Source organism: Rana temporaria, chromosome 1 (genome assembly GCF_905171775.1).
Source record: "Rana temporaria chromosome 1, aRanTem1.1, whole genome shotgun sequence".
In the NCBI taxonomy this organism is placed as follows: Eukaryota; Metazoa; Chordata; class Amphibia; order Anura; family Ranidae; genus Rana; species Rana temporaria.
The window spans coordinates 230715357-230735390 of record NC_053489.1 but is presented as its reverse complement, the minus strand read 5'-3'; the positions used below and the strand labels follow the sequence as shown (position 1 = coordinate 230735390).

The 20034-nt window shown below is 42.2% G+C and overlaps 1 protein-coding gene across 2 annotated transcripts in view; it reads left to right on the top strand.

The window, feature by feature from the left end:
- Positions 1-20034, top strand: part of GRK3 (G protein-coupled receptor kinase 3) — a 403808-nt gene that overhangs the window by 290563 nt on the left and 93211 nt on the right. For both annotated transcript variants that reach the window (XM_040351350.1, XM_040351342.1), the window contains exons 6-8: positions 5757-5818; positions 10002-10053; positions 14634-14725. In XM_040351350.1, coding sequence (XP_040207284.1) covers positions 5757-5818; positions 10002-10053; positions 14634-14725 — 206 coding nt within the window. The remainder of the gene's footprint in view (positions 1-5756; positions 5819-10001; positions 10054-14633; positions 14726-20034) is intronic.

The following is a 20034-nucleotide window of genomic DNA, read 5'->3' as shown; positions in this document are numbered from 1 at the left end:
GGAAATCCCTCCTGCTGAACAATTGTCTGCTCCTGGTGGGGGCAGACAGGGGATGCTGCCCCCGCTTAACAGAAGACCGTGGCCCGGATTGAGATAGGAGATACGACGGCGTATCTCCTGATACGCCGTCGTATCTGAGTGCGGGCCGTCGTATCTATGCGCCTGATTCAGAGAATCAGTTACACATAGATGTGCCTAAGATACGACTGGCGTAAGTGTCTTACACCGTCGTATCTTAGGCTGCATATTTACGCTAGCCGCTAGGTGGCGCTTTCGTATAGTTACGCGAGGAATATGCTAATTAGGTATTTACGCCGATTCAGAAACGTACGTCCCGCCGGCGCATTTTTTTACTACGTTTACGTTAGGCTTTTTCGGCATATAGTTACCCCTGCTATATGAGGCGTAGCTAATGTTAAGTATGGACATCGTTCCCGCGCCGAGTTTTAAAAATGTTACGTCGTTTGCGTAAGTCGTTCGCGAATAGGGCTGGACGTCATTTACGTTCACGTTGAATCCAATACGTCCTTGTGGCGTACTTTGGAGCAATGCACACTGGGATATTTCACGGACGGCGAATGCGCCGTTAAAAAAAAAAAAACGTCAAAAACGCGGGGTCATCTTAAATTTAAATAAAACACGCCCACAACATCCCCATTTGAATTAGGCGGGCTTACGCCGCCACACATACATTACGCTGCCGTAACTAAGGGTGCAAGTTCTTTCTGCATACGGAACTTGCGCCCAAAGTTACAGCGGCGTAACGTATCTAAGATACGTTACGCCCGCAGATAGATAGAGCATTCTATCTGAATCCGGGCCCGTGATTATTGCTAGCTGCTATAGCAGCCACTAGTGATGATCACAAGTGAATCCGGCAGGCTGGCAATGCGTGGTTCAAATCTCAGCTGGTTCCTGCTGAACCGGCTGGCAAAATTTTGAACCGTCAATGGTCAGCCTAAGAGTAGCCTTTTTTTGTTTATAGACCACAACTATGGCATAACTTTGTAGAGCAGATCATGGGGTCAAATTTACTTTTATCTTAAGATTAGTATGAATATGATTTTTAACTTTCCTGCAGAAGATGGCTACTACTAAGCAGTTCTACTTAATAGGATTTAGAATGCCTATTTCCCCAAGGCCCCTAAAACAGAACCAAAAACCAAACAACCAAAGGACAGATAGGGTGATGTACAACCTTGGCAGTAGTTTTTTGCAAGTTAAAATAAATTAAAATTAGAATTTAGAGCTTCCAGGATAATTCCCTATAAAAAAAAAACAATTTTTAAAGCATATTTAGTAAAACTGGGTGCTTTATAGATGATTGTTGTCAATTACTTTTTTGAAGTGTGATATTTTTCACTTCAGGTGTTAACTGGGGTGGTGGATAGAGCTATATGAGAGCAGGACAGATGTCATTGCCCCCCCCCCCCCCCCATGATTATTTGAAGTTTATGGGGCATATTCAGAAAGCTCACTACTTTCACGTAATATTCACAAAGGTTCCTGGTGCATGTGTTTTTAATCACAGGGAATGATAAACCATTAGATTCACTAAATATTTGGTGTCGTCACTGCTTAATTATAAGCCCCTGATTAATGTTTGTTGATCTTGAAATGTTCTTTTTGTTAATCAGTATTTTTCCATAATCTGTGGTAGTTTTAAAGCTCCCTTTCCTTGGGGTAAGAAATTTTTATTTTCTTTTTCACTGTACTAATGAACAAACGCAAAACTATGCATTGCAACACAGGATCAGTGTATGAAAATAAATGCAGGGCTTGATTTATAGACACACAACAACAGGTGCTTAGATGTTAAAGGGTCCAAAAGGTTCCCCATTGCTGTCCCAAGACAGAAAGCAGACATCGGTTACAGCCAACGGATTATGTTTTGTAATGATGAATGGATGATACTTACAACTAGAAACAGTAATGCATTCTGGATGACAAGTTCTGGTTGCGATATAACATTAAAGAACATTATATGCAGTGAAAAAACCCTTAGCCATTAATCATAAAGCAACAGCTATTTAACTAAAGAAAATTCATTATTTTTCACATCATGGTCATTGCACAGATTTCTTTAAAGTAAACCTGTGTTCTTAAGGAATTAAAAGAGAATTAGAGTGCATCTTTAATATATTGCATCTCACTAGTGCCAAGGTGTGGTGGCTGCATTTGTTTTTTGTTACTCTCACCTTGTGATGGTGCCAGTAACATGCTACTTGTAGGCTGACAACAATCATTCAGCACACTGGATCTATAATGTAGGACGGGGATATGCAATTAGCGGACCTCCAGCTGTTGCAGAACTACGATTCCCATGAGGCATAGCAAGACTCTGACAGCCAAAAGCATGACACCCAGAGTCCGAGGCATGATGGGACTTGTAGTTTTGCAACAGCTGTAGGTCCGCTAATTGCATATCCCTGATGTAGGACATTGTCACCCTAGGACAGTACTACAAAACACCTCTCACTCTTTTCTTCTCTGTCCCGTGAAAAGAGAAGGGGTAGCTCACAGAATCGCAAGAATATCTGGGACCAATGTAAATGGTGAATGCAGCAAAGGGGCAGAAAATTATCACTTTGCAAGCGGTTGCAGGATAAATATAATATAGGGCTGATGAAAAATAGTAGCATGCCAAGTTAGAAAGTAATAAACTATTAAAATGTTAAAGAACTAATAATGTTGTATTCATTTGTTTTGAGTTCTTAAAACCTTCTTTTGTTTCTAAAATACTTCTTCTTAAGCGTGGTTCACAGTATTCCAGTTACCCTGCAGCTGCGTTTGTGCAGGCACAGCAGTCCATTCATTTGAATGGACTGCTGTACCTGTGGAAAATGTAGAAAAGGGCCTCTACCTTTTTTTAAATCGGAGCCACAGGCAAACTGTGCTATGGGATTCCCAGCATGAGAAAGCATGCTGGCGCCCGAGACCCGAAGACCGACGGACAAGTGGTGCAGGTGAGCACGGACCTCTGAACAGATGAGTATCCTTTTATTAAAAGTCAGCAGCTACAGTATTTGTAGCTACTGACTGCTCACAGTAAGGAAAGTGGGGAACATAATTATTTGATTCCCTGCAGATTTTGTAAGTTTCACTTGCAAAGACATAAAAGGTCTATAATTGTTATCATACGTGTACTTTAAATGATAAAGACAGAATATCAACCAAAAATCCAGAAAAAATAACATGGTACAAATGTTATAAATTGAGTCGCAGTTCAGTGAGTAAAATCAGTATTTGATCCCCTACCAACCAACAATAATTCTGGCTCCCACAGACTACAGTATGTGCTCATGCGGTACACAGATTAGTCCTGTCAATTTAAAAAGACACCTGTCCACATAATCTATTTCTTCCATTCAAACCTCGCCATCATGGGCAAGACCAAAGAGCTGTCAAAGAATATCAGGGACAAGATTGTAGACCTGCACAAGGCTGGAATGGGCTACAAGACCATCAGCAAGAAGCTTTAAGCCCAGGTTCACACTGGATACGATTTGCTTCGATTTGAGATGCGATTTCACATGTGAAATCGCATCTCAAATCGGCGGCATTTGTCGACAATGACACCGTCCTAATCGGTGCGACGCCGCATCTGCGGCGCTGCACCAATTTCAAAAAGTAGTTCCTGTACTACTTTTTGCGATGTTGGGCCGCGATTTACATCGTCATCTGTGCAGAAACCTGCACAGATGTCTCTTAAATCGTGGCCGAAATCGGGACTGCCAGCGGGAGTGAAATCGTGCGAGTTCAGCTGAACTCGCACGGCTTCACTCCCGCAGCCCAGTGTGAACCAGGGCTAATGAAAAGGCAACAACTGTTGGGAGAGATTATTCACAAATGGAAGAAATACAAAATAACTATCAATCGCCCTCAGTTTTGGTGGGTTGATATTCTATCTATCAATTAAAATGCACCTATGATAACAATTATAGACACTAAATTTCTTTGTAAGTGGGCAAACTTACAAAATCTGCAGGGGATCAAATATTATTTAAATATTTTTCCCCACTGTATATTGTATGCAGGCAGCAGGTGCAGGCACATTCACCTACCTGTACCGCGGCTCTTTCTTCCAAGTTCGACAGTGCGCATGCCTGCATCCCCTGCTGACCTGTGCTGTGTTCAATCACAGTTTGTCAGTTGATTTCAGCCAATGATTTTGGCTGAAGTCAGCTGATCGACTGTGCCCAATTACACACGTGTTTTACAAAAACACAGAACTCTGTGTACCGGGAACAGCGATCTTGCTGTTTCAGGGGAAAAAAACGCTAGATAATAAAGTAAAAACAACACACATTACATGTTGTTGGGCACACAGTTAACTTCATTGATTGCCCCTATACAGTATTATCACTGATCACTGTATTAGTGTCAGTTAGTGACTCTCCACAGATAGGGTGGCGGTTAATCTGGCTCTAACAGACACTATCACAGTCCCACTATAAGTTTCTGATCGCTGCCATTACAGTATAGCATCTACAGCTGTGTAAATTCTAGTATACGATATATCCCATCGTTTTTAGACGCTATAACTTTCACTCAAACCAATTATACAATTATTGAGGCATTTTGTCCTAAATTTATAACGATTTTTTTTTTTATATATATTATTGGATATGTTTTATAACAGTAGAAAATATCAGGTTTCTTTTTGTTTATATAATAAAAAATAAAAAACTCAATGGTGATCAAATACGACTAAGAGAGAGCTTTATTTTGTGTGTTAAAAAAAGATAACAATTTAATTTGTGTACAGTGATGCATGACTGTGCGATTTTCCAGTTAAAGTAGCACAGTACTGCATAGCAATAAATGATCTGGTCATGAAGGGGATAAAGCCTTCTGGATGTCAAGTGGTTAATACAGGGCGAATAATGCATTAAGGTTGAATAAAAACCTTCTGCCTTTATAGCCGCTTTACTCATTTCTAGGAAGTTTCCTACAAGATAATCATATTTACATTGCAGCAATCCACTGACTTTTGTATCTGCTTATGCTATCAATTCAGCTCTATAAAGTGAAATTATTTTGTCTGTGTTTTATGGGTAGCTGAATTTTGTGCCTAGTGTGCCTGGTGCCACTTATCATCTTGTCCTTTCACACTGATTTCATTTTTACAAATAAATTAAGCTACTGTCTGCAGACTGAGCACTATGAAAAGATGACCTTGCAGTTTTGATTCTCTAATATGAACACACAAACTATTGAAGCAATGGCTGTAGTTCTTATACAAGTCGAAAAATAAAGCATGGGCATAAAGGAAGATTACGATCAAGAAAGATGATTTTAAATGTACTCTGTTTCTGATCAATTCTTTTGCTCTAGACCACATCATTAAAACCAGTGAAATGTCTTAATGAGGTTGTACAAAGAAAATAATGGTATCCTCAGTAGTGTTTTGAGGCTAAATAAAGCATTGTAAGCACCACTGGAAGTGCTCATTGTTTCCTTTTTGTGTCACTTTTGTTGGTCAGCATTTTCTGCATAAAAACTTGCAAAAAATATGAATAAAGGCATTAAAAAAATAATATTGTATACTGATACTATGATTGCATGTTCTAACTGCATGTGATTATCAGGATACAACAGTTTTTGCGATTGCAGTCTTTTGACTGTGCTATATGTAGTCACATAATATATAACTTCATACTGCAGTTTTTTTGTGTCGTTTTGCTGTACTTATATATTCTTATACTCATTGCTTTATAAAAGTACTCACACATGCCTTTGTTTTGTCCTTGCAGCCATATATCGAAGAAATTTGTGATAGCCTTCGAGGAAAGATATTTCAGAAATATATAGAAAGGTAGGAGCAAGATCGTTCTCTACAAATGTTTGTGAATAAAATTTGATTACCCGTTCTCACAGAATAGTTGTGGGTTGGGGTTGCAATTTGTGGATACTTTTAAGTGGAATTTATTGGCAGGGATTTAAAAAAAAAAAAACATTCCAAGCATATTGAAGCCAGAATAAAACATGATATATGGAATAGAAGTATCATCTAAGGACCTTTTTTACACTAGCGATGGATCAGGTTCCACCTGTCAGTTTTTCAGACGGACCCCAGTCTCCTCTGTGGAGAGGCGGGTGTCAATGAACATGTGTCCATTGAAACGCGCCGACATCCTATCTGTTAAAACAGAGAGATGGGGATCCTTTCCTCATCCATCTGGTGAAGCCGATCGGATGACAGTTGGGTGTAAATGGACAGGTGGTCTACATCAAACCGCCTATAGAGGAGAGCGGGCTGTGTATGTGTCCATTCTACATAAATGGAGCAGACACCGACCAACCATTCGCCTGCTTAGCTGGGCTCAGCGGACAGATTCCCAGCTGAGCAGGCAAACTCCAACGGCGCCTGCCCCATGTGTAAGTGGCTTAAAAGATGTCCTTGATTTTGCAGATTGAATGATGCCCAGTCTCACTCAACCTGTAAGGCCGCTTTCACATGGACAGCTGTTCTGCCGCAGTTAAAGTGGGGGCTTACCCAAAAAAACAAAATTTTTAATTCCATCTAGCAGATCCAGCATGTTAAGGACATTACATTTCGGCATTTTTTTTTTTCTCGGTACATACCTTTTATATTCTGATGTTGTCCAGGGCTTCCGGGTTCTGATGACTGCAGGACTGGGCATTCCTATCCTTCCGTTCGATGATTGACGTCTTGTGATACAGGTGACCTGTCGCACAACGAGCGTCACCAGACGTCGGGAAAGAGCCGAGCTGCGAGTCGGCACTATACGGCACCTGCGCAGTCAGCTCTACAAAGCGGGCGCAGGCACCGTATAGTGCCGCCTCTTAGCTCGGGTATTTCCGGAAATCTGGTGACCCGCGTTGTGCGACAGGTCACCTGTTTCACAAGCCGTCAATCATCCAACGAAAGGATAGGAACACCCAGTCCCGCAAGCATCGGAAGCCTGAGGCAGGGATAGGAACGCCCAGTCCCGGAGTCGTCAGAACGCGGAAGCCCTGGACAAAATCCGGATATAAAGGTAAGTACAGAGCAAAAAAAAAACTGCCGAAATGTAATGTCCTTACTATTGTACTTTTTAATGTAAAAAAAACGTTTTTAGGGTGAACCTCCACTTTAAAAGCAGTTTATTTTCTGCTGAAATTCAAGACTGCATTTGTACAGTGCTTTTAGCTGCAGTTGCGTTTAGCCGTGGCACGATATTGAACGGGGATCCGACTTGGATCCCTGCCAATACCAAGCACTGTGTATGGTATGAATCTTGCGGGGGGAACTCCACGCCAAATTTCAAATAAAAAAACGTCATGGGTTTCCCCTTCAAAATCATACCAGGCCCTTGGGTCTGCTATGGATTTTAAGGGGAACCCCCGTATGCCGAAAAAACGGCGTGGGGGTCCCCCCCAGAATCCATACCAGACCCTTATCCGAGCACGCAGCCCGGTCGGTCAGGAAAGGGGTGGGGACGATTGCGCGCCCCCCCTCTTTAACCGTACCAGGCCGCATGCCCTCAACATGGGGGGGTAGGTGCTTTTGCATACTAACCATCGGTTTTGACCTATCAGTTATCAGTCCATCGGTTAAATTTTAAAGCAAGTTCTAAATTTTTTTGACCGAAGGATAACTGACCGATGGGGCCCACACGCGATCGGTTTGGACCGATGAAAAGGTCCTTCAGTCCGTTTTCATCGGTTTTGACCCATCGTGTGTACGTGGCCTAACAGTAAAGTATATTACATAAAAATAATCAAATATCTTGAAGGGGTTGTGGTGGAGTGTTTGCTCAGAATGTGAATTTGTCCCAATTCTAAGGTTTAGTGTGGGTCACTGCAGACAGTTATTTAGAGAAGTAAAATTATAATGTGTTGGCTATAAATAAATACAGTTGAAGAAGCAACATGTATTTTTTTTTTTTTTTTTTTACCTTCTGGTGTTATTTTGGTAATGTATTCTTTCAGAACAGACTCAGGAAAAAAAAGTAAATTGTATAATAGTAGCAATGTGAAATAACCCCCTCAAACCAGCAATCTGTATAATCGCATTCATCAATGGAAAAATAAACATTCCTGATCAGAAACCTATTGAAGTAATTCCCAATCATGTTCTAACTATGTCGGCTCAGTGTTTACAGTATATACAGACTAGAGTCTTCATTGACAAAAATAAGATTCAGCCTGCATATAAACAACTGCCACCTTCAGGCTAAAGGTTTACATCTGCAGTGCAGTAAAGTCTTCCTCTTTAATTGTACCTACAGGTAAGCCTATAGTAAGGCTTTTTGACATGTATAGTAAGGCTTACCTGTAGTTACTGTAAATATCTCCTAAACTGTCACAGTTTAGGAGATATTTACTCTATATTCTGCCGCTGACATTATCGGCACATTCGCACTGAAGAAACGGCCCGCTCGTGCCGTTTCTTCAGGACCCGTGCCGTTACCGGAGTCACCCGTGCCCATATGCAGGATCGATGTCATCGCGGCTCTTGCCAATCGCATCGCCGGAGCCCACAAACCCGGAAATAACTCCTCTAAAGATGTTGACCATGGGAGCAGAGTGCGGGCGGCACTGCAGGGCATCGTTCTAACGTAGGTATGCGATGCATTCTAGCTCATTATGCCTTTTGTCTAGCAGTTTTAGAGGTTTACAACCTCCTTAAATCCACTATATACTGTATATTTGAAATTGGCCCCAGGAGGTTTATTGCATAATGGGCTAGTATGCACAGCATATTTGCAAATTATGGCAGACTTGCCTGTCAAGCAAAGCTATCCAATGCTGCACTGTCAGCGCTACAGCTTGTCTAGGGTGCTTTTGTCTTCTCCTGGTCTAATTTAGGCCCCTTTCACTCTGGGGCGTTATTCGAGCAAAGCATCATCTGCAATCCCAATGTGCTGGTAAAGCACCGCTAGGAACAATAACGTTTTAGGGGATTTTTGCAGTGCCTCAGTGTGAAAGGGTAAGGCGTTTTTACAGCACTTTCAATTCATTTCAATGGAGAGGGGCGTTTTTGGAGCATTTTTTTTAGCATCCAAAAGCTGCTCCAAAGATGCTGCTTGCAGGACTCAGTGTGAAAGGGTCCATTGAGATGCATGAAGAGCGTTTTTATGAGCGTTTTAATAGCACTATTTTTAAAACGCTGTAAAAATGCTTGTGTGAAAGGGGTCTTAAACTGAAAGTTCAATTGAGCTTTAAACATTATAATACATCAGTGTTAGATGCTGTATGTATCAGTATGAGCACTTTAAAATTGAGCTTTAGTCGGGTTCCAAAAAATTAAGTCAGCAGCTACAAAAACTGTTTTAATAAACCCTCACCTGTCCAGGGATCCAGCGCTGTCCTCTATTGGGCTGGTTCTTTGTTGGGTCCCCAGCGCCAGAATGTTAACTATGAAAAGCCGGCTGTGACTCCTAGTGGCTTCACAGCCAGATTCCCACTGAGCATGCTTGAGCCACGCTGCACCCTGTGAATAGTCCTGTAGCCTCTTGGGACCTGAGGAGTGTCCCAGATGGTTGCAGGCAGGAAAGGGGATGGGCGAAAGTTGGCTTGAATTACCTAGGGGAACTGAACAGAAGTGGGGGTGAGTACCTGCTAAAACTAGTCACCTACCCCCCCCCAAAAAAAAAATGTAGGTAGAGGAGGGAGCTTGGGCAAAGTTCCACTTTAAGGTGTTCTATAGACTGGTTTGCTGAAGCTCTGTTTTGTTCTTTATTAAATATGTTTGTATGTGTGACTTGATGCTTGCTGCCGATGAGGTACAAGTTCAAAGTTAGCATTTTTACTTCGTTCCAGTGAAAGCAAGAGAAAGAAAACCAAGCTCTTATGTGGTCATGATTCACAACCATGAGATTTCCTGAATGTTAATAAAATCATTGCTTGTGATTTCAATCACAGATAATTTATGGCTGTATGTAGCCATGTGCCCTCTAACTGTCCTCTGTCATTTTTGTATTGGCAATAAGTGGAAAGAAACAGCTAGCTTCTTGTGTTAACTAAATATTTCTTTTTTTTTTCTTTAACAGCGACAGGTTTACAAGGTTTTGCCAGTGGAAAAATGTTGAATTAAACATCCATGTAAGTATATTTAATTACTGCTATGTATGCCGAACCAGCGTTCTGTAGAATTTTATTTTTTTTGTAAATAGGTCCTCTGTTAAATTAAAAAAGCTTTTCTCTATCATTTGAGTGGTACAGCTAGGTTCATTAGATGAGTGGGAGGAGGACTCTAGGTGTAATAAAAACAATCTTGGGGGCTTAACCACCTGGTGGCTTAAAGTGGGAGAAAAAATTACAATGACCAGGGTTTAAATTGTCTCCTTCTGCTTGCTAATATAGATGCTACATACTGTTTGTAAATAATGTTTGAAGCATGTATATAAGCATTGGAGAGGTTTTAAACCTTGGTGACTTTTCTTCTAATTTAAGTCCAACCACTTCCTGGAGAGCCTAGTATTTCCTAGCGCTGAAGAAGTGACAGCTCTTCCTAAGATCTTTAAAGGGGTTGTAAAGGAAAACATTTTTTTCCCTAAATAGCTTCCTTTACCTTAGTGCAGTAGTCCTCCTTCACTTACCTCATCCTTCCATTTTGCTTTTAAATGTCGTTATTTCTTCTGAGAAATGCTCACTTCCTGTTCTCCTGTCTGTAACTACACACCATAATGCGTGAAGAAAGCCTCTTGAGGGGGGGAGGGGGCGAGCAGGCAAGTCAGGACACTCTCTACTTTGCAGATAGAGAAAGGAGCTGTGTGTTAGTGGGCGTCCTGACACTCCTGCTCGTCCCTTCCCCCTCAAGAGGCTTTCTTCATACCAGGAAGAAAGCCTCGCTTTACGGTGTGTAGTTACAGACAGAAGAACAGGAAGTGAGGATTTCTCAGAAGAAATAAGGACATTTAAAAGCAAATTCGAAGGATGAGGTAAGTGAAGGAGGACTGGACTAAGGTAAAGGAAGCTATTTGGGGGGGAAAAAAAATTCCTTTACAACTCTTTTAATTCAAGTCTTTTTTATGACAGTTTTATGCATTTTAATCCTCATTTTCTTTTCTTTGTTTTTTTCGGTCAAATCTGGGCGAGTAATAGGCTGGGTGTCCTAGATCGTTGTAGTTTTCCACATTCCAGCCATCAATCGCAAGCAGGCCTTAATTCTAAATCATAGTACATTTCACAGCCCTGCTTACAACATAGCTGTAGCATGCCTGCTTGCACTGGGGATTGCATAAGACTGGTGCACCCAGGTGCAGAGCTGGGAACCCCGCTATAAGAAGACTACTGCTTTCAGGAGCAGTGACCAAGTGGCTTACTATATGGCAATAAACTGCTGTAAGCTTGATGGTAGTCCGCCACCTCGAGTACCACTGGTCCAGTGGGTTGGCCGCTCAGTACACCACTCCTGACGATTTGCCGGGTAGCACAGATTATTTGTCAGTGTCCCTGCTAGTCTTTTTATTACTTATAGCAGAGTGTCCATTGTCTTTCTTACCAAGAGGCAAGAGGTATTGAACACTAGCAAGAGGACAGGTGAAGCCAGTTGATACCCTAAACTGGCACTGAAGATTAATCTGTCTGCAGCCCCTGCTCATTAATGTAAGACCTGTCTGACTGAGCATCCTCATTTAGGGTCTACATCAGTTTTTCTTTCAGGGCTTCATTCATTCTCTTTGACCCTCAAATTCTTCAATTTGGCTGTGTAGGGTTTTGTTGGTGGATGGTGTTGGCACTGCCGCGGCCAGGAAAGAGGCTACCCAGGAAGTTTCCTCCACTTTTTTCCAGCTTCATTGGATGATTCTGACCTGGAGTTTTAGTGCACCGAAGACCTTTATCTGGAGGTTGGCTCTTTATGGTGCCTTTTCTCACTATAAGTAAGGATGCTGAGACCAACGCTACCTTTCTGTCAGATCTTTACACTGCGGTGCTTGGTTTTGCACAAGCCCACAAGCTTGGCCAATATGTTTCCTTGTCACAAATTTTTTTTTTTTGACAACTTTACTGTCTGTTATTTATTTGCAGAAGACTTTTATAAAGCAATTGGTGACTAACCCCATGGTAAACCTCCCCCCTTAGCTCCTAGGCTAAATAGCCTACAGTTTTTTTTTCCCTTAAAAATCCTACTGATAGAAAGATAGAATCCATAGAAAGGTCTATGTTTTCCATTGCTGGATAATCCTTGTTCCATCAGATGTTGGTCTTGCTTCTGATTGCACAGATTACAGAATGGATGAGGCAGATGTTCCAGGACCCAGCGAAAAAAAAGGGTACTGCCCCCTCTTCGATGTTTTGGATAAGATGGTTCCAGATCTTAAAGCGGTGTTCCACAAAAAAATACTGCAGCTGGTGATTTTTAAAATAAGAACACTTACCTGTCCAGGGCGCCCACAATGTCCTCACATGAAGCCGACCTGTCCCTTGGCTCCAGGTGGAGGCGCCAGCATCTTAAGTAAGGGAATCGGGAGGTGAAGCCTTGGGGCTTCACCTGTTTCCCTACTGTGCATGCATGAGTCGTGCTGCACGTTCTGACTAGTCCTTGCTGTCCACTGGGACCTGTGTGGCTCCCAGAAGACAGCAGCGAGGACAGAAAAGGGGCTAAACATGACGTAGATCGCCACGGAAACTGCTGTGAACTTTCGACTAGACACTTATAAGGCTGTTATAAGGCTCTTATTGGCTCTTATAAGGAATGGGTCTGTCTGAGGCTGCATGCTGATTTCTGTACTGCACATGTATCTGATATTTGGATTTGTGAGGTAGTAGCTATGAGTTACAAAATAGAATTTCAGTCCATACCACTGGAATGACATTTGTCTGACTCCTTTTAGATTGGAGGGACTGCATCTGGCTGTAGGGGGACTTTGGACTTTTGTTCAAGGAAGTAATTTTTATAGTTCCACCAGCTGAGAAATTCATAGATTTTTATTCAAATTATAGTCCAATGTAGAAGGGTTTTGACCAATTATATACTTTTGCATGGAGTAGATTCACTGGGTTGTAGTGTCTCTTTCCGTCACAGGGAATTCTCAATGTCCATTATTATATTGGACGCATACCTCCATGTTCTGGTCTTCTCTAAGCTTCGGCATTATTTACACTTTGTGGTAGGGAAGGAACATTAACATTTTTTTGCCCTTTATTTGGCCTGAAGTTCACTCTGCATATGTTTACCCTAGTTAAGGGTCTGGTCCTGGCTCCTAAAATCATAAGGTATCTTGGTGGTGAGATACCTTGGTTAGACTTAAGGCAAAATTGTCTAAAGAGCTGGAGACTTGTCTTGTATAAATCTGTATTTGCTAGAGTGTTTTTGGGGTAGGAAGTTTTCTCTTTCCCCGATTTAGTGTCTGGAGATTCTGGGCTTGGTTTTGGATACCAGGCAGGCAAAGGTCTTTCTCAGGTGCCCTTGCTGTATACGCAAGATCATGTGAGTCTACTTTGGGTACATCATTGGCACACCCCTGCGTTGTTGCTTGCAGGTGCTGGGACTCTTCATAAACCTCCTTTAGAGTAGTTCTGTTTTTACAGCTTCAGTGCAAAATGTTTCAGAGGTACATTTTCTGCAAGTTGTCTCTAGACTATGTTTATTCATGAAGGGGCTTACTTTGCTCTCTGTTTATCCACCCATTACTCCATGGCACCTTAACCAAATGTTTTTCAGTTTTTCAGAAACCTCCTTTTGAAAACATCAGGAAATCCCTTTGAGTTATTCTTGCACACACAGTTGTCTTTCTGGTGCTGTTTAAAGTTGGAGTTTTGTGAACTTCCATTTCTCATACACCTTTGGGTTAAGGTTGTGCCACGTCAGAGACTCCCATGCCAACCTAAGTGATTACCTCTATTCATCTGAACAAGGAGATTGAAAGTAAAACAATCTGTCCTACTTTGGTTCATCTTCAAAAGGTTGTGTTGCATACCTTGGATGTGGTTCGAAGGTATTAGAGTGTACCTGAACTCTGCTTCATTTTTTCTGAAGACAGATTTCTTGTTTCATTCTAGAAGCTGTCTCCATCATGCAGGGATTGCATGAAGTTAAAACACTGTTAGCCTTTAGAACCACTTTAACAGAGAGCTCGCAGATTCATCACATTAGCACTCCCACATTTGTGATGCAACACAGAAGAAATGGTAAGGCATACATTGAATGCTATGTGACCTGGAACAAGAAGCTGCCTGTCCTTTTTAGGGAATAGGAACAAGCTAGGTAAATGAATACATGAACATAGGGGAATTGATCAGCCATAATACAACAAACTGCAGCCACAACATGTGAGTCCATTATTATAAGACAAACAAATGACACAGGGAATATAGCTACACTAATAGCTAGTTAAAACCGCAAAAACATTTGACGGTGTACAATGCCTTTAAAAGCAACTAGCATCCTTCTGTAGCCAGTGGGCTCCCACAAGCGCAGTGAATCTGGCTGTGTCGCTTAATGATTTTGGAGACAGGTATTATTTTTACAGGTAATAAAATAAAATCTATTTAAAAAAAGAAAAAAGTTTTTAATAACCCAGTAGTCACAATTGTATCAGTGAATTATACAATGTTTGATATACTATAGTTTAAAAATTGTTTATAAGAATGCAGGCCTGCATAGGCATGTGGTTGTGTTTTTTTCATTCAGACATTTTTCTTTTATTAATTTGATTACTTTTTCTTCTAAATTACAGTTGACCATGAATGATTTTAGTGTTCATCGAATTATTGGACGAGGTGGATTTGGTGAAGTTTATGGTTGTCGGAAAGCAGACACTGGTAAAATGTGAGTCTTAATATGTCAATGCACATACCTTCTTTCTCTATACTTTTTACTTTTTCAGCCTGTGGCTGTGAACTAATTATTAAAAATCATATAGCTAACTTAAAGATTTTTGAGTGACTGAACATTTTAAGAACATCTTGGTATATGTGTAACTTTAGATTTATAATATACGTGTAATCTCAGATTCATAAATTGCAGTGGTTTTCGCTAACATTATTGCAAAACATTACATGCTTCTGTTCTGCAGATAGTGAAAATGGGCGCCTGCACCTGATAGAATGTTTTAAAATTGTGGGTTGTTTCACCTTTATAATTCTGTTACTACTCCCAGCAATGAGAAACCTTGCAGCTTGGGTATTCCTTTAGAGACCTCAATGCTGGACATTAGGGTCATGCAAAAGACATCATAATTTTAAAATCAAACTGTCCAAGCATTTGAAAGAGGGCAATAAACCAAGTGTAGGTGTGAGAGTTGGAGTTGTGCAGAGAGTTAGGATTTGAGGAATTCCTGCTCTTAAGCTGAATAATGTATCTCTGGCAGTAAAGTGAAGAGATTCTTTCTTTGGCAGGTATTGAGAATTCTAGATAGCTGCAGACTGCAATCAAAAAAATTAGTAACAAAAAAAATCTTCATTTATATTTATTTAGTTTTCCAAAGGGTATCTGTAGACATGAGTCGACCAATCTCCTGTTCCAGAGCTGCCTGACCACCCACTGTTGGTGGAACTAGTTAACTGATGAAGTTACAGAACCTCTGCTGCTCATTGTTTTTACCCTCATTGTTAGGTTGATAACCTTCTCCTTGCTATCCCCCTCCTCTTTCCATAGAAGTTACTTGTGAATTTGGCCATGTCAATCTTTTAAGGAATGTAGAACTCTCTACTGGGTCTTTGCGAGATTTTGCTCTGATGACAGACCGTTTGTATCTTTACTTTCAACTTCTTTGAAATGTCTGCGGCCACTTAAAGTATACTGAATTCTCCCCAAGAAATGTTCATGCAGAACCGCAGCCTCCTCTTTGAGTATGCACCCATGCGTGGCACTGTCCAGTTTGCCTTTGGGAATACCCCAAATTTCCAAATAAACTTTTTGCTGTTTGGTAATAGGTACTGTGATTAAAAAAAAGGTAAAAGGTAAAAGCACACACTCAATCTTTAAAAAGCTTCATAAATATATAGTACAATGCAATGCAGTAGTGCCCATAGCGTCCAATAAAGTGCTAACAGCATACAAGTGTGTCCACAGCAAATCGATTGTCCATCGACACAGTTAGAAACAACATAGCCACAATGAACTTGAGGTGCTGATGAGCTGTATTAAAATGTATTTCTTGATTATACAGTACAGGACACAGGCACAGTCAACTGGATTATATGCTGCTACCGTTAGCGACTGGACATTGGCAAAGCAGAGCTGTTAGGACCCACATGTAAAGCCTCCTATTGCCAGCAATTTTGTTTTTTGCAAGTGTCCTTAGGTGATTTATGTAGTCTTTCTACTGAATACCCTGTTGGTGATGGAAGACACTGGGTCAGCCTGTAAATTCACTTCAAGCCCTGGTTCCTGCAGTTGGTGCTCCTTTTTAGCATATTGTGATATGTGTGGCATTAGACGCTGGTTGGTATACAGGTCCTGGACAGTGCCGATCTGCATTGGTGCGACTCTGTCTTTCAAGACCTCTACCGGGTATGCCCTTCTGAAATGGGTGAAGCAGGGACACTATGCCTCCCTTGTTTTGATTGTTGCTGTCAGGATTGGTTAGTTGGGCCTTGCCTTTTAAAACCACCTAGGATTTCCTCTGCTTGCCACTTCTGTCCACCCCCACTGCAGCATGCATGCATACAGAGAAGCCAACTACATGCAGACTTCTAAAGGGGTAACAGCGAAACCAGATTGTGGCACTTACAGCGGTGTGTTGCAGCCCAGGGAGTAGCCTTCTTTGTGGTTGTGGAGTCCTTGGCCTGCTTGATCTAGTGCTTCTGTCAGTTGTTGGCATCCTCAGGTGTGATCTACAATTCCTGGGCTTCCTGCTCTCTTTAAAGTCCATGTGTCTGCTAATCCTTTCAGCAAATTTCTAAGTAACCCTTTTGGGTCCTCTTCCCTGTCGTGGTAGATAACAAGGGAAGAGAAATGGGCTGAAGGGGTTTCCATGCACTCTTTTGGTCAATGTGTCAAGCGGAGTTTTTTTTTTACACCACTTGGGACCCCATGTTAAATAGCAGGGGCATCTGCCCCTCACCAGGAAACCTCCTTAGCCCCCTTAGGTGTCCCCCATTCCTCCTGCTTAAGCAGACAGGCGTTTTCCACCTTTATGGATGAATCCATGTTTTGTGAGAGATGTTGGGTCACAGGGGCCTAAAATGGTAATTCTCCTCCTAGGTCAATCTCTGAATCTGTGATGGCTAGCGCACCTTTTCAGAAGTAGAAGGTAGAGGATGGGAAAGAATAGATCGAAAATAAACTCTTTTGAGACGGTGGATGTTATGTAGAAAGGGGCTACATCTGTGACTGTTTCCCCCTGCTCACAGGCACAGTTTCTATCTTGGTGGATGAGGTGCACACCTGTTTAAATTTGGGTGTTCGTGTCCATTAAGTCGCTAGTATGAAATCAAAAGGGCTCCCAAACAACCTAAAGCCTTCCATGTGTACTGTATTGTTGAGGAAGCCTTATATGGTCAGTAAATGTACCCTGAAAGGATTTACGTTCTCCCTATGTGGTCTGTCTACAATGTCTGAAGAAGGATGAGCTTTGCAAAAACTGGACTGCTTCAATACATCCTACCATCGTTTGCCTTAAGTCCATGCTGTCACCAGCGAAGGACATTCACGCTTCTAAAAAAACAGGCTAATAAGACACTCAAATCTCTTTTAAAGGCTTCTTTTGCACTTCTAGGACAACCATACAACCTGCTTTTGCTGCCATGGAAGTTTGTGAATCCATATGGGTCTGGTCTAGACGTATGGCTCAGAATATGGGCACCATCCTCATGTAGCCTTTTGCACTGCAGCGTTTGAAACTTTTCTACTGCCTTACAATATTTGGGGACACCCTCCAATAGATGTCTAGGGTAGGTTTCCTATCCATTCGAATGCACATAATCCCGTGGCTTAAGTTCTATTTGACAGAGCTGGTGTAAGAATATATTTGAGTATCTGGTCTCCTTGAAGGAGGTCAACAGAGAGGTAAGAGTGTTCTGCCTGTAAAAAGCAGGTGGAAAATGGAGAGATCTGCAGGATGTGCTACAGCAGCCTCTGCATTGAGTCTTTGTCCCTGTTCCCAAGCAGGAATGTTTTCAGGATTTCTATTCTATACTTTTTACGGTTCCAAAGGCCAAGGACAGCATTCATCCCATCCTGGACCTAAAATCCCTAAACTACTTGCTTGGGGTTGAGACGTTCTACTTGAAAATGGCCACGTAACTCCAGGTCGATGCAGATTAGTATATCATTGGCATGAGACAAGTAGACCACGCTATGCATCTGTCTCCCACAGTCAGGCTATCACTATTGTGGTGGATTTCCAACCTGGCCCTGGTGTCGGGTAAGTCATTTCTACCTTTGCTTTAAAAAGATTCTCCCGACAGATGCCTGCCCTGGGGGGCGGGGGCTGGGGGAAGTCCTCAAGACCTTAAGGCTCCAAGAAAATTTTGTTGTAGAGGGAATCAGAATCAACATTCTCCAACTCTGGGCGCACCTGTCCATTCAGTATTAGACTCCCTAGCTTTGGGGGCTTACGACAAGGGTGCAATCACACAATGCCATGGCTGTAGTCTATATTACACCAAGTGGCACCAGAAATCGCACAGCTCAGGAAGAGGTAGATCTGGTTCTGACAAGGTGGAACAACCTGTTCTGGCCCTGACCGCTGTGCACATCTTGGGCACATCTGAAAAATTGGCAGGCAAATATCAACGGTCAGCGGTTGCACCCAGGAGAGAGGTCCCTCCACCTTGAGGGGTATCGGGACCTTTGCCACTGGTAAGAGAGGCCAGATATAGATCTTCTAGCTTCCAGGTTCAACAACAAGCTGGACAGGTTTAACACCAGCTCCAGCAATCATCAGGCCTTCACCTTGGATGCACAGGTGACTCCATTTGATCACTTCTCTCTGATATACGCCTTTCCTCCAGTAAAGATCCCTTTTCAGCTGCTCCACAGGATTAGGTTGGGGGACAATCCATTGATCCTCAAGGCACCACATCAGCCCAGAAGTGTGTGGTACTAGAACTCAGGCTCCTGGCATACACCACAGTGGCTGCTTTAAGACCACCCAGAACTTCTGTCTGGAGGACCATCCTCTGTCCTCATTATTAGTTGCTGACTTTGAAAGCTTGGCTGGTTAAGCTAAGGGTCTAGAGTCATTCTTATGTTTCTTCATACTAGGGAGTCTACTTCTTGGAAGGTCTACCATTGCAACCGGAAAGTTTACTTTGTGTGAACAAAGAAGGTTTCATGCTAGACCTTGCACGTTCTTGCTTTTCCACAACCAGATATGGAAAGCTCAGCTGGCTTTTCCCCAGCCAGGTAGGGAAAGCTCGGCCTTGGCTATTCTTTCAGCAACTTCTGGCCTCACTCCTTGGTAAATGGTAAATGCCTTTCTGCAGGGGGTTGCTCACTTGGCTCCCCCCAGATGCTATTCGGTTCCACCATAGGATCTCAACCTGGTCTGGTTGGCCCTTCAGGGGCCTATCTTTGAGCCTATGAGGGACATTCCCTTGGCTGACCTTATGCAAGGTTGTCTTTATTGTTGCAATTACCTATGCTAGGCGAGTGTCAGAACTGGAAATTCTGTTGTGTAAGGAACCATTCCTGATGTTGCTTAAGGATCGGGTTGGCTCTTCTTGCCACCTCAACCAGGACATTGTCCTGCCATATTTTTTTACAGATTTCAAGAGTCCTAAGGAGGTTTCTCTTCTTTGTTTGGATTTTGTCTCTACTGTATGAGTTTACCTCTCAGCTATGCATTCTTTAGCACAATCGCATTGCCTTTTTGTCTTGGGTTATTGCAAAGGATTTTTCATTTATCGTTTCACCAGTTTTAAGTGGATAAGAAAGGTCATAGTTCAAGGCTATTCTTTGTGCAATAAGCTCCAGTTTTTCCCATTGAGGTTTCACTCCAGCAGATCGGTAGCTGCATCTTGGGCTTCTCTGCATCAGGCATCTGCTTCACAGGTTTTCAAGACCGCCACCTAGTCTTCTGTTCACATGTTTGCAGAATTTTAGCAGGTGAATTTTCAGGCCTCTGATCCTGATGTCATCTTTGGACATAATATGCACCAGGCTGCTTTCTAAAGGTAGCAACAGGCTAA